Source organism: Ranitomeya imitator, chromosome 5 (assembly GCF_032444005.1).
Source record: "Ranitomeya imitator isolate aRanImi1 chromosome 5, aRanImi1.pri, whole genome shotgun sequence".
Taxonomy (NCBI): Eukaryota; Metazoa; Chordata; class Amphibia; order Anura; family Dendrobatidae; genus Ranitomeya; species Ranitomeya imitator.
This window is the reverse complement of record NC_091286.1, coordinates 253,547,713-253,571,532: the sequence shown is the minus strand read 5'-3', so window position 1 is coordinate 253,571,532 and position 23,820 is coordinate 253,547,713. Positions and strand designations below refer to the sequence as shown.

At 44.6% G+C, this 23,820-nt stretch overlaps 1 protein-coding gene across 2 annotated transcripts in view; it reads left to right on the top strand.

Annotated features, from left to right (window-relative positions):
• MTCL3 (MTCL family member 3) overlaps positions 1-23,820 on the top strand; it is a 181,044-nt gene that overhangs the window by 33,276 nt on the left and 123,948 nt on the right. For both annotated transcript variants that reach the window (XM_069726071.1, XM_069726070.1), the window contains exons 2-4: positions 1,870-2,094; positions 19,484-19,642; positions 23,529-23,600. In XM_069726071.1, the coding sequence (XP_069582172.1) occupies positions 1,870-2,094; positions 19,484-19,642; positions 23,529-23,600 (456 nt within the window). The remainder of the gene's footprint in view (positions 1-1,869; positions 2,095-19,483; positions 19,643-23,528; positions 23,601-23,820) is intronic.

The window sequence follows — 23,820 nt, the reverse complement described above, 5'->3', positions numbered from 1 at the left end:
GTTGGCCTAGGGTTAGGGTTGGGTCTAGGGTTAGGGTTGGGGCTAGGGTTAGGGTCGGGCTAAAGTTAGTGTTGGGTTAAAGTTATTGTGCTAAAGTTAGCTTTGGGCTAGGGTTAGGGTTGTGACTAGGGTTATGGTTGTGGTTATGGTTGGGATTACAGTTAGGGTTGGGATTAGGGTTAGGGGTGTATTGGGGTTAGGGATGTGTTGGGGTTGGGGTTAGGGTTGTGGTCAGGGTTATGGTTAGGGTTGGGATTAGGGATAGGAGTGTGTTGGGGTTAGGGTTAGGGTTGGGATTAGGATTAGCGGTGTGTTGGGGTTCGGTTTGGAGTTAGAATTGGGAGGTTACACTGTTTAGGTACATCAAGAGGTCTCCAAACGCGACATGGTTCCAGCCAATTTTACGTTCAATTAGTTACATGGTGCTCCCTCCCTTCTGAGCCCTTCCATGCCCCCAAATAGTGGCTTTTCTCCACATACGGGGTATTGGCATACTCAGGAGAAATTGCACAACAAATTTGGCAGTCCATTTTCTCTTGATACCCTTGTGAAAAAAAAATTTGGTTCCAACGTAATTTTTTTGTGAAAAAAGTAAAATGTTCATTTTTTTCCTTCCACATTGCTTTAGTTCTCGTGAAGCACCTGAAGGGTTAATAAACTTCTTGAATGTGGTTTTGAACAGTTTGAGGGGTGCAGTTTTTAGAATGGTGTCACTTTTGGGTATTTTCTGTTATATTGACCCCCCAAAGTCACTTCAAATGTCAGGTGGTCCCTAAAAAAATGGTTTTGTAAATTTTCTTGGAAAAATGAGAAATCACTGGTCAACTTTTAGCCCTTATAACGTCCTAACAAAAAAAAATTATGTTTTCAAAATTGTGCTGATGTAAAGCAGACATGTGGGAAATGTTATTTATTAACTATTTTGAGTGACACCAATCTCTGATTTAAAGGGAATCTGTCACCTCATTTTTTGCATATAAGCTGCAGCCACCGCCATTAGGGGCTTATCTACAGCATTCTGTAATGCTGTAGATAAGACCCGATGTAACCTGCAAGATTAGAAAAACAAGTTATATTATACTCACCCAGGGGCGGTCAGGTGCGGTCTGGGTCCGGCGCCTCCCATATTCATACAATGTCGTCATCCTCCTTGCTTCGTGTCGCGGCTCCTGCGCAGGCGTACTGATTTGCCCTGTTGAGGGCAGAGTAAAGTACTGCAGTGCGCAGACGCTGGGCCTCTCTGACCTTTCCCGTCACCTGTGCACTGCAGTACTTTGCTCTGCCCTCAACAGGGCAAATCAGTACGCCTGCGCAGGAGCCACGACTGAAGCAAGGAAGAGGACGTCATCGCATGAAGATGGGAGGCGCCCATCGGACCGGACTGTCTCCGGGTGAGTATAATAAAAGTTGTTTTTTTTCTCTTTCAGGTTGGACCAGGGGCTTATCTGCAGCATTATAGAATGGTGTAGATAAGCCCCAAAAGGCAGAGACCGCATCTTATAGCGGTAAAACTTGGTGACAGGTTCCCTTTAAAGAAGTGAAATCTACACTGCAGGTATGAGTATTAGGCCACGTTCACACTATCAGTATTTGGTCAGTATTTTCCATCAGTATTTGTAAGTCAAAACCAGGAATGAGAACAATCAGAGGAAAGTGTAATAGAAACATATGCACCACTTCTGTATATATCAAATACTGAGGTAAAATACTGACCAAATACTGAACGTGTGAATATGGCCTTATAGTGGCTGAGTCCCCAAGAGGACTGTATAAGTAGTTGAAATAGCGTTTTGGGTGTGATAGATGCCCTTTAACTGTAATCATTACTCACTTTATGGTTCTCCCTCCCCCCCACATTTTTGTGATCAGAGTGAAATTGAAGAGATGAGAACGGAGATGGATGAGATGAGGGACACCTTCTTTGAGGAGGATGCTTGCCAGCTGCAGGAAATGCGTCATGAGCTGGAGAGAGCCAATAAAAACTGTCGGATTCTACAGTACCGCCTCCGGAAAGCAGAGCGCAAGAGGCTCCGCTACGCTCAGACTGGGGAGATAGATGGGGAGCTCCTCCGCAGCCTGGAACAAGACCTGAAGGTAAGATCTGATGTATAATAGTCTGTACTTCCATTTTCTGTGCAGTTGAATGTGCTGTATTGTTGTCATCCATCTTGATCAATTTACAAACTGTTCTTTAACCCCAGTTACTGTATGAAAATCTCCAAATAAGCTCTTTCTATAAACCAGTCTCATAAGGATCGGTTTTAGAGTAAGTTTTATATATTTAATGTTATATTCTGCATATTATTTTTCTAGTTTTTATTGTATTATTTTTGTCTAAATTTCATTTAGAGAATTATTTAAAGGGAATCTGTCACCCGGTTTTATTACTATGGGACTAGTAAACCTGCTCTTCTGTAGTCCTCCATATTCAAGAGCTGTGTGTAACCCCGCCCCCACCACTGATAGGCAGCTTTCTGCCTACGCGCAGCATACACAGAAAACAGCCAATCATTGGTGTGGGCGGGGTTATTCACTGCTAGATGTGCAGCAGATAAAACAGTGATTTTATCAAAACTGAAGCAAGCAGCTCAACATGTGATACATCGCTATAATTTGGCTCTCTGCCCCTAAATCATGCTGCTCTCAGATGGAGTAGCAAAAAAATGGTGACAGATTCCCACTAAATGGAAGGTGGAATTTGTTTCCCACAATTTCATCATCAGGATTTTAGGGCTTTCTAAAGGTTTTGTGACGATATGCACGATATAGAATTGAAAAGTAAATTGGATATTTGCATTTGTTAGTAATGAGGTAAATAAATTAGAAAGGAACTAGACTGCCAAGTAGAATAGCAGTGAGACATTCAGTGAATGTTTGGATTATATAACATGTTAGACAATGGAGACATTTTATTTGATGCCAGAGATTACAAGTTTGGGAAAATAGAGCAAAGAAAAGCATTTCTCCCCCCAAAATCCCAACTAACAAATCACCAGTAAATATAGGGCACTGTGTTCTCTTCTTCTGCCAAGTATTAACATCATAGTCTGTAATCACTCAAGATTAGGATTAGCAGAGAAAACGGTTTTAAATCTTTTTGTTTTAAAAGACAGCAAAAAAGAAAAAAAACTATAATATTGATAAAAGCATCATTTTATTTTGTGGCGGTTTCCTACGGGTTTTCTACATTTGTACAATAAATCATCATAAAATGCTGCATGCATGTTAGGTAATCTTGTCGCCATCAGTTTCCATTAATACCAGATTTAAGGATTTTCACTCGTTATTCCTATATTGCGGGATGCAACAACAGAAAGATACTTTGGGTAACACAAGAGTAGGTTTGCAGAAAATTCTGCACTGCGAATTCATCAGCAGAATTTATGCCTGGAGTGTGATGTGAACCGTGCTTTACAGGGGTAGTCATAAGTTATTAAATTGCTTTAGTTAATTAGACAGCATACAAATAAAACTGTCTTGCTTTCTCCTTCGCCTCATTGGGAGACACAGGACTGTGGATTAAGGGGGCACATAGGAGTACATCATGTCCCAGCCTCAGGCACCTAAAAATAAGACCCATAAGACTCTTACAGTCTTTTTTACTTCATGTTTTCAAAAACTCAGAGTTCACCACTCTGCAAAGCCTGTGACCCCAAATGTGCTCAGGAGCCCCCCGCTGACACTGAGCACAATGTCCTTGTGCCCCAGAGTGTGTCTCGTCTCTGTCGCAATCTATGACTTCTCTGGCCAAAGCGCTTGAATCCTTCAGTGTTCCTTCTCGGGATCATGGCGTTCGCACATCTGATGCAGAGGGACCCTCCCCTGCACGGGAACAGTCGGCTAGCAGGGGCCGCACACAATCTAGAAACACACAAGCGTCCAGGAAACGGATACGTAGTATGTCTCCCGTACAATCACATGCCGTCCATGAGCTCCATTTCTCGTTCTCCCTCTACAGACGTTGGTAGCAAACTCGATTCTGAGTATGAATTGGACGTCTCCTTAGATCTGGATTTGCCAGACTTTCAGAGGACGATTGATTCTCTGATTGAGGCCGTCAACCAAACTCTGAAGGTTGATGAAGACTTCGGCTCTGTGCTGGATCACGCTGTGTGCTTCAAAAAAGCTAAGCGTCCTCATAGAACAGTCGCCATTCTCCCGGAGTTTCGGCGTACAGTTAATTGGCATAGTGTTATGAACTGGTGATTCAGAAACACAATGGACCTGGTGATTAAGAGCACACAAAGTGACCTGATAGTTACTAATAACATAGGACGAGCTCTGAGACGTGGGAACTCTGCTGACCGCAATCCCTAATCCTATCACACCACACTAGAGGTAGCCGTGGAGCGCTCCTGACCAGACTGTTATGATAGGCAATTCAGTAACACAATGTACATAGCGATCAGAGCACATACAGTGATCTGACAATAACCCAAAATAATAGAACGAGCTCTGAGACGTGGAAACTCTGTAGACCGCAATTCCTGATCCTCTCCAAACACAACTAGAGGCAGCTGTGGATTGCGCCTAACGCTCCCTATGCAACTCGGCACAGCCTGAGAAACTAACTAGCCTGAAGATAGAAAAATAAGCCTACCTTGCCTCAGAGAAATACCCCAAAGGAAAAGGCAGCCCCCCACATATAATGACTGTGAGTAAGATGAAAAGACAAACGTAGGGATGAAATAGATTCAGCAAAGTGAGGCCCGATATTCTAGACAGAACGAGGATAGGAAAGATAACTTTGCGGTCTACACAAAACCCTAAAGAAAACCACGCAAAGGGGGCAAAAAGACCCTCCGTACCGAACTAACGGCACGGAGGTACACCCTTTGCGTCCCAGAGCTTCCAGCAAAACAAATAGACAAGCTGGACAGAATAAATAGCAACAAATAGCAAAGAAGCACTTAGCTATGCAGAGCAGCAGGCCACAGGAATGATCCAGAGAAACACAAGTCCAACACTGGAACATTGACAGGAAGCATGGATCAAAGCATCAGGTGGAGTTAAGTAGAGAAGCAGCTAACGACCTCACCAGATCACCTGAGGGAGGAAACTCAGAAGCTGCAGTACCACTTTCCTCCACAAACGGAAGCTCCCAGAGAGAATCAGCCGAAGTACCACTTGTGACCACAGGAGTGAACTCTGCCACAGAATTCACAACAGTACCCCCCCTTGAGGAGGGGTCACCGAACCCTCACCAGAGCCCCCAGGCCGACCAGGATGAGCCACATGAAAGGCACGAACAAGATCGGGAGCATGGACATCAGAGGCAAAAACCCAGGAATTATCTTCCTGAGCATAACCCTTCCATTTAACCAGATACTGGAGTTTCCGTCTTGAAACACGAGAATCCAAAATCTTCTCCACAATATACTCCAATTCCCCCTCCACCAAAACCGGGGCAGGAGGCTCAACAGATGGGACCAAAGGTGCCACGTATCTCCGCAACAATGACCTATGGAATACGTTATGTATGGAAAAGGAATCTGGAAGGGTCAGACGAAAAGACACAGGATTAAGAACCTCAGAAATCCTATACGGACCAATAAAACGAGGTTTAAACTTAGGAGAGGAAACCTTCATAGGAATATGACGAGAAGATAACCAAACCAGATCCCCAACACGAAGTCGGGGACCCACATGGCGTCTGCGATTAGCGAAAAGTTGAGCCTTCTCCTGGGACAAGGTCAAATTGTCCACTACCTGAGTCCAAATCTGCTGCAAACTGTCCACCACAGTATCCACACCAGGACAGTCCGAAGACTCAACCTGTCCTGAAGAGAAACGAGGATGGAACCCAGAATTGCAGAAAAACGGCGAAACCAAGGTAGCCGAGCTGGCCCGATTATTAAGGGCGAACTCAGCCAAAGGCAAAAAGGACACCCAGTCATCCTGATCAGCAGAAACAAAGCATCTCAGATATGTTTCCAAGGTCTGATTGGTTCGTTCGGTCTGGCCATTAGTCTGAGGATGGAAAGCCGAGGAAAAAGACAAGTCAATGCCCATCCTACCACAAAAGGCTCGCCAAAACCTCGAAACAAACTGGGAACCTCTGTCAGAAACAATATTCTCTGGAATGCCATGCAAACGAACCACATGCTGGAAGAACAAAGGCACCAAATCAGAGGAGGAAGGCAATTTAGACAAGGGTACCAGATGGACCATCTTAGAAAAGCGATCACAGACCACCCAAATGACTGACATCTTTTGAGAGACGGGAAGGTCAGAAATAAAATCCATAGAGATATGTGTCCAAGGCCTCTTCGGGACCGGCAAGGGCAAAAGCAACCCACTGGCACGAGAACAGCAGGGCTTAGCCCGAGCACAAATCCCACAGGACTGCACAAAAGTACGCACATCCCGCGACAGAGAGGGCCACCAAAAGGATCTAGCCACTAACTCTCTGGTACCAAAGATTCCAGGATGACCAGCCAACACCGAACAATGAAGTTCAGAGACAACTCTATTCGTCCACCTATCAGAGACAAACAGTTTCTCCGCTGGGCAACGATCAGGTTTATTAGCCTGAAATTTTTGCAGCACCCGCCGCAAATCAGGGGAGATGGCAGACACAATTACTCCTTCCTTGAGGATACCCGCCGGCTCAGATAAACCCGGAGAGTCGGGCACAAAACTCCTAGACAGAGCATCCGCCTTCACATTTTTAGAGCCCGGAAGGTACGAAATCACAAAGTCAAAACGGGCAAAAAACAACTACCAACGAGCTTGTCTAGGATTCAAGCGCTTGGCAGACTCGAGATAAGTCAAGTTCTTATGATCAGTCAATACCACCACGCGATGCTTAGCTCCTTCAAGCCAATGACGCCACTCCTCGAATGCCCACTTCATGGCCAGCAACTCTCGGTTGCCCACATCATAATTTCGCTCAGCAGGCGAAAACTTCCTGGAAAAGAAAGCGCATGGTTTCATCACTGAGCAACCAGAACCTCTCTGTGACAAAACAGCCCCTGCTCCAATCTCAGAAGCATCAACCTCGACCTGGAACGGAAGAGAAACATTTGGTTGACACAACACAGGGGCAGAAGAAAAACGACGCTTCAACTCTTGAAAAGCTTCCACAGCAGCAGAAGACCAATTGACCAAATCAGCACCCTTCTTGGTCAAATCGGTCAATGGTTTGGCAACACTAGAAAAATTGCAGATGAAGCGACGATAAAAATTAGCAAAGCCCAGGAACTTTTGCAGACTTTTCAGAGATGTCGGCTGAGTCCAATCATGGATGGCTTGGACCTTAACCGGATCCATCTCGATAGTAGAAGGGGAAAAGATGAACCCCAAAAATGAAACCTTCTGCACACCAAAGAGACCCTTTGATCCCTTCACAAACAAAGAATTAGCACGCAGGACCTGAAAAACCGTTCTGACCTGCTTCACATGAGACTCCCAATCATCCGAGAAGATCAAAATGTCATCCAAGTACACAATCAGGAATTTATCCAGGTACTCACGGAAGATGTCATGCATAAAGGATTGAAACACTGATGGAGCATTGGCAAGTCCGAACGGCATCACTAGATACTCAAAATGACCCTCGGGCGTATTAAATGCAGTTTTCCATTCATCGCCTTGCCTGATTCTCACCAGATTATACGCACCACGAAGATCTATCTTAGTGAACCAACTAGCCCCCTTAATCCGAGCAAACAAATCAGATAACAATGGCAAGGGGTACTGAAATTTAACAGTGATCTTATTAAGAAGGCGGTAATCTATACACGGTCTCAGCGAACCATCCTTCTTGGCTACAAAAAAGAACCCTGCTCCTAATGGCGACGATGACGGGCGAATATGCCCCTTCTCCAGGGATTCCTTCACATAACTGCGCATAGTGGTGTGCTCAGGCACGGATAAATTAAACAGTCGACCTTTTGGGAATTTACTACCAGGAATCAAATTGATAGCACAATCACAATCCCTATGCGGAGGCAGGGCATCGGACTTGGGCTCATCAAATACATCCCGGAAATCAAACAAGAACTCTGGAACCTCAGAAGGGGTGGATGACGAAATTGACAGAAATGGAACATCACCATGTACCTCCTGACAACCCCAGCTGGACACCAACATGGAATTCCAATCCAATACCGGATTATGGGCTTGTAGCCATGGCAACCCCAACACGACCACATCATGCAGATTATGCAACACCAGAAAGCGAATAACCTCCTGATGTGCAGGAGCCATGCACATGGTCAGCTGGGTCCAGTATTGAGGCTTATTCTTGGCCAAAGGTGTAGCATCAATTCCTCTCAATGGAATAGGACACTGCAAGGGCTCCAATAAAAACCCACAACGTTTAGCATAATCCAAGTCCATCAAATTCAGGGCAGCGCCTGAATCCACAAACGCCATGACAGAATACGACGACAAGGAGCATATCAAGGTAACGGAGAGAAGAAATTTTGACTGTACAGTACCAATGGCGGCAGACCTAGCGAACCGCTTAGTGCGCTTAGGACAATCAGAGATAGCATGAGTGGAATCACCACAGTAGAAACACAGCCCATTCAGACGTCTGTGTTCTTGCCGTTCAACTCTGGTCATAGTCCTATCGCACTGCATAGGCTCAGGTTTAATCTCAGGTAATACCGCCAAATGGTGCACAGATTTACGCTCACGCAAGCGTCGACCGATCTGAATGGCCAAAGACATAGACTCATTCAAACCAGCGGGCATAGGAAATCCCACCATGACATCCTTAATGGCTTCAGAGAGACCCTTTCTGAAAATGGCTGCAAGCGCAGATTCATTCCATTGAGTGAGCACGGACCATTTTCTAAATTTCTGGCAATATAGCTCTATCTCATCCTGAGCCTGACAAAGAGCCAGCAAATTTTTTTCTGCCTGATCTACTGAATTAGGCTCATCGTTCAGCAATCCAAGCGCCAGGAATATTTGTACTTATACTTGTGTTTTTGTGCGTGGCACTAGGCTCGTCTCTGCTTTTAGCTTTTGCATCTTATATGTATGGTTTTTAATGTTTATTTATTTATTGTTGTTTATAATTGGTCTCTAATAAAGTTGTTATATTTGTTATTTTGAGCTCTTGTGTCCATTTTTCTTTGGTTATTCAGGAAAAACGCATCGATATCACTCAATGCAGGATCTCCTGACGCAAGAGAAAATGCCCAGTCCTGAGGGTCGCCACGCAAAAAAGAAATGACGATCCTAACCTGTTGCGCTGGGTCACCAGAGGAGCGAGGTTTCAAAGCCAGAAACAGTTTACAATTATTCTTGAAACTCAGAAATTTAGTTCTATCTCCAAAAAACAAATCTGCAATAGGAATTCTCGGTTCTAACAAAGAATTCTGAACCACAAAATTTTGAATATCTTGAACTCTTGCCGTGAGCTGATCTACACATGAAGACAGACCTTTAATGTCCATTGTAACACCTGTGTCCTGAACCACCCAAATGTCTAGGGGAAAAAAAAGACAAATCACAGTGCAAAGGAAAAAAAATGGTCTCAGAACTTCTTTTTTCCCTCTATTGAGAATCATTAGTACTTTTGGCTTCCTGTACTGTTATGATAGGCAATTCAGTAACACAATGTACATAGCGATCAGAGCACATACAGTGATCTGACAATAACGCAAAATAATAGAACGAGCTCTGAGACGTGGAAACTCTGTAGACCGCAATTCCTGATCCTCTCCAAACACAACTAGAGGCAGCTGTGGATTGCGCCTAACGCTCCCTATGCAACTCGGCACAGCCTGAGAAACTAACTAGCCTGAAGATAGAAAAATAAGCCTACCTTGCCTCAGAGAAATACCCCAAAGGAAAAGGCAGCCCCCCACATATAATGACTGTGAGTAAGATGAAAAGACAAACGTAGGGATGAAATAGATTCAGCAAAGTGAGGCCCGATATTCTAGACAGAACGAGGATAGGAAAGATAACTTTGCGGTCTACACAAAACCCTAAAGAAAACCACGCAAAGGGGGCAAAAAGACCCTCCGTACCGAACTAACGGCACGGAGGTACACCCTTTGCGTCCCAGAGCTTCCAGCAAAACAAATAGACAAGCTGGACAGAATAAATAGCAACAAATAGCAAAGAAGCACTTAGCTATGCAGAGCAGCAGGCCACAGGAATGATCCAGAGAAACACAAGTCCAACACTGGAACATTGACAGGAAGCATAGATCAAAGCATCAGGTGGAGTTAAGTAGAGAAGCAGCTAACGACCTCACCAGATCACCTGAGGGAGGAAACTCAGAAGCTGCAGTACCACTTTCCTCCACAAACGGAAGCTCCCAGAGAGAATCAGCCGAAGTACCACTTGTGACCACAGGAGTGAACTCTGCCACAGAATTCACAACACCAGACCTAGGCGCCTCGGGCACAGCCTGAGAAACTAGCTAGCCCTGAAGATAGAAAAATAAGCTTACCTTGCCTCAGAGAAATTCCCCAAAGGAAAAGGCAGCCCCCACATATAATGACTGTGAGTAAGGATGAAAATACAAACACAGAGATGAAATAGGTTTTAGCAAAGTGAGGCCCGACTTACTGAATAGACCGAGGATAGTAAAGATAGCTTTGCGGTCAGCACAAAAACCTACAAACAACCACGCAGAGGGCGCAAAAAGACCCTCCGTACCGACTAATGGCACGGAGGTGCTTCCTCTGCGTCCCAGAGCTTCCAGCAAGCAAGAAAAACCAATATAGCAAGCTGGACAGAAAAAATAGCAAACAAAAGTAACACAAGCAGAACTTAGCTTATGCAGGGCAGACAGGCCACAAGACGATCCAGGAGAGAGCAAGACCAATACTGGAACATTGACTGGAGGCAAGGAACAAAGAACTAGGTGGAGTTAAATAGAGCAGCACCTAACGACTTAACCTCGTCACCTGAGGAAGGAAACTTAGAAGCCGCAGCCCCACTCACATCCACCAGAGGAAGCTCATAGACAGAACCAGCTGAAGTACCACTCATGACCACAGGAGGGAGCTCGACCACAGAATTCACAATAGTACCCCCCCCTTGAGGAGGGGTCACCGAACCCTCACCAGAACCCCCAGGCCGACCAGGATGAGCCAAATGAAAGGCACGAACCAGATCGGCAGCATGAACATCAGAGGCAAAGACCCAGGAATTATCTTCCTGACCATAACCCTTCCACTTAACCAGGTACTGGAGTTTCCGTCTCGAAATACGAGAATCCAAAATCTTCTCCACTATATACTCCAACTCCCCCTCAACCAAAACCGGGGCAGGAGGATCAACGGATGGAACCACAGGTGCCACGTATCTCCGCAACAATGACCTATGGAATACATTATGGATGGAAAAAGAAGCTGGAAGGGTCAAACGAAAAGACACAGGATTAAGAACCTCAGAAATCCTATACGGACCAATGAAACGAGGCTTAAACTTAGGAGAGGAAACTTTCATAGGAATATAACGAGACGACAACCAAACCAAATCCCCAACACGAAGTCGGGGACCCATACAGCGCCTACGGTTAGCGAAACGTTGAGCCTTCTCCTGGGACAATGTCAAATTGTCCACTACATGAGTCCAAATCTGCTGCAACCTATCCACCACAGTATCCACACCAGGACAGTCCGAAGACTCAACCTGCCCTGAAGAGAAACGAGGATCGAAACCAGAATTGCAGAAAAACGGCGAAACCAAAGTAGCCGAGCTGGCCCGATTATTAAGGGCGAACTCAGCCAAAGGCAAAAAGGACACCCAATCATCCTGATCAGCAGAAACAAAACATCTCAGATATGTTTCCAAGGTCTGATTGGTTCGTTCAGTTTGGCCATTTGTCTGAGGATGGAAAGCCGAGGAAAAAGACAAGTCAATGCCCATCCTAGCACAAAAGGCTCGCCAAAACCTCGAAACAAACTGGGAACCTCTGTCAGAAACGATGTTCTCCGGAATGCCATGTAAACGAACCACATGCTGGAAGAACAATGGCACCAAATCAGAGGAGGAAGGCAATTTAGACAAGGGTACCAAATGGACCATCTTAGAGAAGCGATCACAAACCACCCAAATGACCGACATCTTTTGAGAGACGGGGAGATCCGAAATAAAATCCATAGAGATATGTGTCCAGGGCCTCTTCGGGACTGGCAAGGGCAAAAGCAACCCACTGGCACGAGAACAGCAGGGCTTAGCACGAGCACAAATCCCACAGGACTGCACAAACGAATGCACATCCCGCGACAGAGACGGCCACCAAAAGGATCTAGCCACCAAATCTCTGGTACCAAAGATTCCAGGATGACCAGCCAACACCGAACAATGAACCTCAGAGATAACGCTACTCGTCCATTTATCAGGGACAAACAGTTTCTCCGCTGGGCAACGGTCAGGTCTATTAGCCTGAAATTTTTGCAGCACCCGCCGCAAATCAGGGGAGATGGCAGACAAAATTACCCCCTCTTTGAGAATACCCGCCGGCTCAGGCAAACCCGGAGAGTCGGGCACAAAACTCCTAGACAGGGCATCCGCCTTCACATTCTTAGAGCCCGGAAGGTACGAAACCACAAAGTCAAAACGGGAGAAAAACAGCGACCAACGAGCCTGTCTAGGATTGAACCGTTTGGCAGACTCGAGATAAGTCAAGTTCTTGTGATCAGTCAAGACCACCACGCGATGCTTAGCTCCTTCAAGCCAATGATGCCACTCCTCGAATGCCCACTTCATGGCCAACAACTCTCGATTGCCAACATCATAATTACGCTCAGGAGGCGAAAACTTCCTGGAAAAGAAGGCACATGGTTTCATCACCGAGCCATCAGAACTTCTTTGCGACAAAACAGCCCCTGCTCCAATCTCAGAAGCATCAACCTCGACCTGGAACGGGAGCGAAACTTCTGGCTGGCACAACACAGGGGCAGAAGAAAAACGACACTTCAACTCCTGAAAAGCTTCTACAGCAGCAGAAGACCAATTGACCACATCAGCACCCTTCTTGGTCAAATCAGTCAACGGTTTAGCAATACTCGAAAAATTATTGATGAATCGACGATAAAAATTAGCAAAGCCCAGGAACTTTTGCAGACTCTTCAGAGATGTCGGCTGAGTCCAATCATAAATGGCCTGAACTTTAACAGGGTCCATCTCGACAGTAGAAGGGGAAAAAATGAAACCCAAAAATGAAACCTTCTGAACACCAAAGAGACACTTTGACCCCTTCACAAACAAAGAATTCGCACGCAGGACCTGGAACACCATTCTAACCTGCTTCACGTGAGACTCCCAATCATCCGAGAAGACCAAAATATCATCCAAGTATACAATCAGGAATTTATCCAGGTACTCTCGGAAGATGTCATGCATAAAGGACTGAAATACTGATGGAGCATTGGAAAGCCCGAATAGCATAACCAGGTACTCAAAATGGCCCTCGGGCGTATTAAATGCTGTTTTCCATTCATCGCCCTGTTTAATACGCACAAGATTATACGCACCACGAAGATCTATCTTGGTGAACCAACTAGCCCCCTTAATCCGAGCAAACAAATCAGACAGCAGCGGCAAGTGGTACTGAAATTTGACTGTGATTTATTTAGAAAGGCGGTAATCAATACAAGGTCTCAACGAACCATCCTTCTTGGCCACAAAAAAGAACCCTGCTCCCAATGGCGACGACGACGGGCGAATATGACCCTTCTCCAAGGATTCCTTTACGTAACTCCGCATAGCGGCGTGCTCAGGCACAGACAAATTAAACAGTCGACCCTTAGGAAACTTACTACCAGGAATCAAATCGATAGCACAATCGCAATCCCTATGCGGAGGTAGGGCACTGGACTTGAGCTCATCAAATACATCCCGGTAATCCGACAAGAACTCTGGGACCTCAGAAGGGGTGGATGATGAAATAGACAGAACTGGAACATCACCATGTACCCCCTGACAACCCCAGCTGGACACAGACATAGATTTCCAATCCAATACTGGGTTATGGACCTGTAGCCATGGCAACCCCAACACGACCACATCATGCAGATTATGCAACACCAAAAAGCGAATATCCTCCTGATGCGCAGGAGCCATGCACATGGTCAGTTGGGTCCAGTACTGAGGCTTATTCTTGGCCAAAGGCGTAGCAGCAATTCCTCTCAATGGAATAGGATACTGTAAGGGCTCCAAGAAAAACACACAGCGCCTAGCAAAGTCCAAGTCCATCAAATTCAGGTCAGCGCCTGAATCCACAAATGCCATGACAGAATAGGATGACAAAGAGCAGATCAAAGTAACGGACAAAAGAAATTTCGACTGTACCGTACCAATGGTGGCAGACCTAGCGAACCGCTTAGTGCGCTTAGGACAATCGGAGATAGCATGAGTGGAATCACCACAATAAAAACACAGCCCATTCCGACGTCTGTGTTCTTGCCGTTCAGCTCTGGTCAAAGTCCTATCACATTGCATAGGCTCAGGTTTATGCTCAGATAATACCGCCAAATGGTGCACTTTTTTACGCTCACGTAAGCGTCGATCGATCTGAATGGCCAAAGACATAGACTCATTCAGACCAGCAGGCATAGGAAATCCCACCATGACATCCTTAAGGGCTTCAGAGAGACCCTTTCTGAAAATTGCTGCCAGCGCACATTCATTCCATTGAGTGAGCACAGACCACTTCCTAAACTTCTGACAATATATCTCTACCTCATCCTGACCCTGACACAGAGGAGCCAGCAAATTTTTCTCTGCCTGATCCACTGAATTAGGTTCATCATACAGCAATCCGAGCGCCAGAAAAAACGCATCAATATCGCATAATGCAGGATCTCCTGGCGCAAGGGAAAATGCCCAGTCTTGAGGGTCGCCACGTAATAAAGAAATAATGATCTTAACTTGTTGAACTGGGTCACCAGATGAGCGGGGTTTCAAAGCCAGAAACAGTTTACAATTATTTTTGAAATTCAGAAACTTAGCTCTATCTCCAGAAAATAAGTCAGGAATAGGAATTCTAGGTTCTAACATAGATTTCTGAACCACAATGTCTTGAATATTTTGTACTCTTGCAGCGAGATGATCCACACAAGAAAACAGACCTTTAATGTCCATCACTACACCTGTGTCCTGAACCACCCAAATGTCTAGGGGAAAAGAAAGACAAAACACAGTGCAGAGAAAAAAAAATGGTCTCAGAACTTCTCTTTTCCTTCTATTGAGAAGCATTAGTACTTTGGGCCTCCAGTACTGTTATGAACTGGTGATTCAGAAACACAATGGACCTGGTGGTTAAGAACACACAAAGTGACCTGATAGTTACTAATAACATAGGACGAGCTCTGAGACGTGGGAACTCTGCTGACCGCAATCCCTAATCCTTTCACACCACACTAGAGGTAGCCGTGGAGCGCTCCTGACCAGACCTAGGCGCCTCGGGCACAGCCTGAGAAACTAGCTAGCCCTGAAGATAGAAAAATAAGCCTACCTTGCCTCAGAGAAATTCCCCAAAGGAAAAGGCAGCCCCCACATATAATGACTGTGAGTAAAGATGAAAATACAAACACAGAGATGAAATAGGTTTTAGCAAAGTGAGGCCCGACTTACTGAATAGACCGAGGATAGTAAAGATAGCTTTGCGGTCAGCACAAAAACCTACAAACAACCACGCAGAGGGCGCAAAAAGACCCTCCGTACCGACTAACGGCACGGAGGTGCTTCCTCTGCGTCCCAGAGCTTCCAGCAAGCAAGAAAAACCAATATAGCAAGCTGGACAGAAAAAATAGCAAACAAAAGTAACACAAGCAGAACTTAGCTTATGCAGGGCAGACAGGCCACAAGACGATCCAGGAGAGAGCAAGACCAATACTGGAACATTGACTGGAGGCAAGGAACAAAGAACTAGGTGGAGTTAAATAGAGCAGCACCTAACGACTTAACCTCGTCACCTGAGGAAGGAAACTCAGAAGCCGCAGCCCCACTCACATCCACCAGAGGAAGCTCATAGACAGAACCAGCCGAAGTACCACTCATGACCACAGGAGGGAGCTCGACCACAGAATTCACAACAGCATAGGGAGCGACCTGATAAGTGCTTTACAGGACAAAAACCTCTTGAGGCGAAGTACCCTTTCTCAGCTGATCTGAGAAAAGATTGGGCCGGGTCCCCTGTAGTAGACCCACCAGTCTATCACCTGGCACCCTGAACCCTTCTATCCCTGCCGGACGGATCATCTATTGAAAATTCCACAAACCGCCAGATAGAAGATTTGTCTAGATCTGTCTTCGAGGTCTCAGGTGCGGCTCTATGTCCTTCCTTCACTGCAGCGTGGGTAGCTAAAGCAATGGATTCCTGGTTGGAGACCTTGGCTAATTTCATTCAGAGCTGTAATTTCCCTCCGGAGGCAGCGCAGCTGGCTAGCCAAATGTCTTAGGGCAGTCTCACACGTCCAGATAATTCCGGTACCGGAAAAATCGGTACCGGAATTGTCCGTGTCCATGTGCCCGTGCATTTCTGTGGCACATCAGTGTGACACGTGCAGCACACGTGTGCCGCCCGTGTGCCCACTGGGTACCACACGCACCATGCCGGAGACAGCGCTAGAGATAAGCGCTGTCCCCTGCATCATGCTGAAGCCGCCATTCATATCTCCTATGCAGCAGCGTTTGCTGTAGAGAAGATATGAATATTCTTTTTTTTTTGTTTCTCGTGTGTAAAATAAAGCTCCATGTGCCCACCCCCCTGTGTGCCCGCCCGCTGTTCTTAAAATACTCACCCGGCTCCCTCACTGGCTGGCGCTGCTTCCTGTCCTGGCCGCACCTTCTACTGTATGAGCGGTCACGTGGGGCTGCTCATTTACAGTGATGAATATGCGGCTCTTCCCCTATGGGAGGTGGAGCCGCATATTCATGACTGTGAGTATTTTAAGAACAGCGGGCGGGCGCACAGGGGGTGGGCACATGGAGCTTTATTTTACACACGAGAAACAAAAAAAAGAAAAGAATATTCATATCTTCTCTACAGCAAACGCTGCTGCAGGGAAGATATGAATGGCGGCTTCAGCACCAGTGGGGGGGGGGGACAGCGCTGTCTCCTGCACGGCACACGGACTGCACACGGACAACGTCCGTGTGCGGTACGTGTTTTACACGGACCCATTGACTTTAATGGGTCTGTGCAATCCGTGCGCTCCCACGAACACTGACATGCACAGATGCATTGATTTGAATGTGTCTACATGTGTCAGTGGCTCCGGTACGTGAGGAAACTGTCACCTCACGTACTGGAGCCACTGACGTGTGAAACCGGCCTTAGGCAGGAGATTACCTGCTAAATGCTTCTTTGGATGCAGCCAACTGAGTTACATGAAGTGAAAAAGACTGTAAGAGTCATATGGGACTTTTTAGGTGCCGGAGGCTGGGGCATGATGTACTCCTATGTGCCCCCTTAATCCACGGTCCTGTGTCCCCCAATGAGTGGCTCGAAGAAAAGGATTTTACGGTGAGTACACAAAAATCCCTGTTTTTCTATTAGTTCCCATTCTCCTGCAATGAGCACTTTTATAGTTAACAGCTGGTTTCCAGTGAGGTTACCCACTAGTGCCTACCGACTATGGCCAAGTAAGTTCAAATCCCCAGATAAAAATATAATAAGCAAATACCCTGCAGTAAATAAATTATGCAGTGGTGCGTGAAAATAATATAGGGTACTTAGTTAACATAATTTTGATTAAAAAAAACGCAAAAGCCATCCCACCACTTCACGGTGCCCTCTTCGGGACGGTCCTATCCTCTAATATTGAAACCTTACCATTTGTCAAGTGACATAAAATGTAAATAAGAGCTGAAAGGGACTCAGATCCGGCTAGTGGACACCCAGTCTTGGGGATCTGTATGAATGTAATGTCCAGCCCTTATTTGCACAGAGTGCAAAAACACAAAAAAAATAAAGAGATGAACTGGAAGACAAGTTGTGCATGCAGCACGTAGGTGCATGTTCACACTGTCCACTAAACAGACAAAACCCAAGAGAAAAACATAATAAGCAAATAACCTGCAGTAAATAAAGAGCAACAGTGCATGAAAATAATATCGGGTAGTTAGATAACATAATTTTGATAAAAAAAACATAAAAGCCATTCTATCATATCACGTTGACCCTATTCGGGACAGTCCCAACCTCTAGTATAAGAAACTAGCTACATTCCAGGAGAAGAGTTAACTCCTTATATCCCAGCCAAGTCTCTCCAGCCCATTGATTTCTATACAGCTCATAGCTGTTCGCCTGCTTTGCCACCCTCTCAGCTCCTGACGAAATGCTGTTATAAACAATAGTCGGAGTCCATTTTGGTGGAGCCGATATAAAATGGACCGATTCCGACTCCTAAAATATATAATATATTGAGTACAGTACAATGCAGGATGTGCTGTAAATGTTTTCATAATAATTTAGGAAAGTTATCAAATGTCTTATAAATGTCTGTTCTGTTCCTGATCTAAGGATTTCGGCTTTTAGCTGAGATGAATCTGTGCTGCACTTTATGTATATGCTCAGTAGTGACTAGGGCTGTGGAGTCGGAGTCAGATTTGGAGTTGGAGATGGGAAATTAAGGAGTCGGAGTCGAATGTTTGGCTTACCGACTCAACAGCCCTGGTTGTAAATCTTGCAAATCACCAGTTTGCAACACAGGGTTCCCCAAGAGAAGGTCTTCTAATCACTGCTCTCACTGTCTCACTGACCAGAACTGTGTGTTTGTTCAAATACTTTGTTTTTTTCATTATGTAAATACAGTGATAGCGATGTAGACTCCAAGACAATCTATTGATAGCTGATTGTGTTACAACAAAACCTGTGGTGGGCTTCATAGTTCTAATATTACAGTTCTGCTGCTCAGCAGAACCATCACTCAGTGAGGAGAGCCGGCCCTGCCAGACACCAGGAAGTGAGGGAGCTAAGGAGACTGCATAGCTCTGAGTTGCTCAAGAGACAATTTGAGAATATCGCTTTAATCGCATATTCTGGAGTATCTGAATTTCTGAACTATTAAATATCACTAGTACGTGATTGTATTCTAACTGTTTATAATAAAGTTGTTGTCTGGGATTTTTTTCAAATTACAAAGCAGGGGAATATGATAAAATTACTACTTACCAGCTGAATCCCCTGCAGATCTTGTGTTGTCGCTTCAGTAGACCCATCAGTCTTATTTTTTACTTGTCCTTCAGTGATGACATACACATATGAGGCATCTATGGCCTCAGCAGTCTTGTGTCCTACAAATAAATGAGTTGTCTAGCATTTTCTAAAATTCCCAAACAATTTAATGATACAATATTTGACAGATATATGTATCTAATCAGTTCAGGATTACGTTACATCCCATCGAGTTTCCTGGCAGTCACCTAATATCATATGCTCCCTGTTTTATTATTTTATCATATCTGAGATAATTGATAGGCAGGTGAAATACCATGTATAACTTTCTCTATTGCTCGAGTACTAGTGCACTATTGTACAATTATCTTACTCTAGGTGGCCAAGGATGTATCAGTGAGACTTCATCATGAGCTGGAAAACGTAGAAGAGAAGCGGACTAAAACAGAAGAGGAAAATGAAAAACTTCGACAGCAGCTGATTGAGGTTGATATAGCTAAGCAGGCACTGCAAAATGAGCTGGAAAAGATCAAGGAGGTCAGTGTATTGCACTAACATACGGTATTCTGGAAGGATGAAGGCTTCATGTACATTCATTATTTTTTCTGGTTTACGTTTTATTATGGCACTGGGCTTGTATTAGGGAAAAATATAAAAATCCAAGGCACTCCTCTTCGGCAGGTCCAGCAATGCCTTTTTGATGCTGCCCGGGTTCTTTGTTGATAAGCTGTAGCACTGGCATCACAATTACGGTGGACATGACCACTGCAGCCAATCAATGAGCTCAGTAGCTATGCCTATGTAGACTGCATGAACCGTTGAGCCCAGTGATTGGCTGCAGTGGTTACTCACACTGTAGTCTTCACATCACCACTAAAGCCTGCCAAAAAGGATCGGACGAGATGCAGTGCAGGAGCAACTGACAGTAACTTAGATTTTATTATCTCTCCCTGGCCAAGCCTATAGTCACAAAAAACAAAACAGAAAATCCTTTTTAAGCTGGTGTGGGCAGTTAATTTTCCTGAGTGACCACATGAGAGATCGTGACTGTTGTGGAGGGGCGAACCAATAGGCTGAAATTAATTCTGCTCAATATTAATGTGAAAATATTAATTATAATTATTATTTTATATTACTATTAATTGAATCACCTATTATTGATCAGAGTCAAGTATGCTAACCTCCCCCTATATACCGTATGAGCCTACATACAGCCCCCTATATACACAATGAGCCCCTGCACATAGCCCTCCTATATACAGTAAAGGGCCCAACACTTTTTTCTTCCATATACAGTATTAAACCACACATAGCCCACATATACAGTATGAGCCCCCACACACATGACCCTATATACAGTATGAATCCACACACACAGCCCCCTATATACATTGTGATCCCACATACCACCCCCAATTTACAGTATGATCCCACACACTGCCCCCATTCTTTGCCCAGGTCTCTTGACAGCAGATTTTCATCCCCAAACTATTTATATGTGCATACATTTGTTTCATAGACAAGTCCAACAATATCTTTTATATGGCCAGTCCATTACTGGCCATGTAAAGGTATTACTGGCCTAATTGGCATATTACTGAATTGATATGCAAATGAGGCTGAAAGACTATGGTAGATCTGAAGCTTCCGCCACTCCAGCTCTATTCCCCTCTCAGCAGTTCCTCCTCTTGCTTGACTGAAATTAGTCAGACAATTAGGATGATGGGCAGATAGTAGAGCTGGACTAGTTCTATTGTAGCTCTTCATTTGCATATCAATTCAAACTAATTTCTCAGTGACAGAGGACCAGGTTGGCCATGTAAAGATATTGCTGGAATTGTCTTTGAAAGAGCTACTTGAGCTTATAAATAGTTTTGAGGGGCGAAATCCTGCTGACAGATTCCGTTTAAAGCAAATGTCAAGATGCCTGCCACAGAACTTTCCTCACTTATGACATACTGTATTCTGCAGAGTTAAGCAGGAATATTTAATGGATCGTTCTGCACTGTCATCAGAGTATTAAGGGTTAGTTTTCAAGAATTGCTTCCATTAACCCAGTTTAAGAAGCTGCTATGGCTAAATGTTTCACGCCTTTGGATTTCACCTCTTTAGAATTTTGCTTTAGCTTGAAAACTGAAGGGAAGAAAGGAAAATGGATTTGACATTAAATGAGATGACTCATAAGTTCACTCAGACATAAGAAAATCTGCTGCACTCACCACTCCATAAAGCATTTTTTCCCATCAGTTGGATCCATCCATCCATGGATGCCCAGCCGGCAAACATGGACAGCAGCCGCTTTTCTATAGACATGTGTCTTCCCGGCCCTGGTTTCCGAGACTCAAGAGAAGCAAGGGTAAAGGGAAATGTTGTTCATGTTTGTCAGCAGTGTAGTCACCGGTTTTCTATATGTTAACTGATGGAATAAATGAAAATGCTTTTATGGAGCCGTGAGAGTCATGGAGTCAGTGACTTTATACAAAAAAGTTTAAAGCTTAATCTAAAATTGTCCAATGCAAAAATAAAACATTTCTTTTGATGTTCCTATATAACATTTGTAAGTAACTTTAGCCATGACCATTGATCACTAGTATGAGGGACCCAAGTTCTTCATTTCTCATTAGCAGGTCCGCATTGAAGTAGAGATGTATGAAACAGCGTTGATCATATCGGTTGCCACTCCATACAATTAGGATAAGGGAGACAGCAGAGTGGGGGCTCCTTAGTGTGTCTAGATTCCTGATGAGGACTCCCTGTAATCTTACATTTCCACGAGATAGATGATGATGATAAATGTTAAAGAGTTTGTCCCATGAACAAAGTACATTTTAATCAATAGATCTTGGAATAATAATAAGTTTCACAATTGGATGTGTTAAAAAATGTTCCAGCGCTGAGTAATCTTATTAATGTGCCAATGCTTTGTACTGAGTATTGGTGTCAAGCACAGTGTAGGAAAGACTAAGTGCAACATGAAGGGATGAGAAGAAGGGAGCACAACACTTGGGAAGGGAAGAATGTGGAGCCCTAGGCAGATCTAAAGTCATCCTGTGTGTCCTAAACGTCCCTATATAGGTTCTGCACCTATCGCCGAGCAGGAACCTAATCCCTGCCTGATCCTGTCAATAAGCCCTGCTTAGGGAAGGATGGGGTATGCACTAGTCAATCCCCACTACAACTAAAGACAGCTGGGATAGACAAACAAGGGGAGCTCTTATCTTAAGTAGATTCAGAGAGGTAACACAGTCGTCCTCCAGCAGCACCAAAAAGGAAGATAGCCGACTGCTATAGCTCCAAGCCTCAACAGGGGAAAATGGAAATATCACTGGCGATTCCCAGAAGCAGACGGGAAGTCTGTAAACACCCAGTACAGGTGTCTCAATTAGAGCTGGGGGGAGGTTGCCACTAGGTCTAAGAGTAAATGCCCAGTCCAGGTGTATCAATTAGAGCCGGGGGAGGTTGCCACTAGGTCTAAGAGTAAACGCCCAGTCCAGGTGTGTCAATTAGAGCTGGGGGGAGGTTGCCACTAGGTCTAAGAGTAAACGCCCAGTCCAGGTGTGTCAATTAGAGCCGGGGGGGGGAGGGTTGTCACTAGGTCTAAGAGTCAGAAAGACTAGGAAGGTGTCTGCAAAGCCAACCACAGAGACTTTCTGCAACCAGAGGACTGTGCGACTGTCTGCAGCCTCCGACACACCTGTTACAATTGGCTGTGTCTGACCATACAGAGCTGCTCCAGTTCATGGTCAGCACATACCACACCTACTGGCTGAGGTGGGTGGAGGGGGGTAAGCGTAAGTGACTCATGATAAGTGAGTATACAGACAAAACAGCAGTTTGTGTGAGGGAGCTACATTTCTCTGCCTGTTTGTTTTATCACACCAGTAAGTGATTCTGCCACGTCTCCAGCCGTCTGAGTTCGTCATAAATCAATTCAATGAAATAGAATCTCCAGCATTTGCTGATCTTTTAAGTCACTGACTTAATTTATTACGATCGCACTGGACTGGTGATGTGACAAAAACAATCACTCCTGTGATAAATTGAACAGACACAGAAATGTGCTCCATCGCTCAAACACACAGCTGTGAACCCCTGCTGTTTTGTCTTTATTCTCATTTGTCATAAGTCACTTATGCTTCCAACCCATCCCTGGGGAGGAACTGTGGTTTGTGTCGACCATGAACTGGAGGAACTCTACATGCTTAGACACAGCCATTACACATTACAAAATGGGCACATTTATAAGATTATCTCAGCACAAGAACATTTTTTTTAACACATCCAGTTGTGGAACTTATTATTATTCCAAGATCTATTAATTAAATGTACTTTGTTCATGGGAAAACCCCTTTAAATTTCAGTTTGAGCTTATATGTCTGCTTTTAGGACAGTGTTTGTAACGGTGTCCTGTATTTCTACTTAGTTATCATTAAAAAGAAGAGGAAGCAAAGATGCCCAGAAATCAGAGAAAAAAACTCTACAGACACCAACTGAGGTATGTTGAATGTCTTAGTTATAAAAATAATGAGCTACTTTCATAATATTGTCTTCAAATTATTAAACATCACACTTACATGGGGGACTGTTTTGGTAGTACTTGATATTTTGTAGATAAACATCAGTAGAGATGACATTTTGGAGCAATTGACCATGATAACCAAATTCCACATTATTTGAAATTAGCTAGAATCTTTTAGATGTGGGTCAGTTTTGGA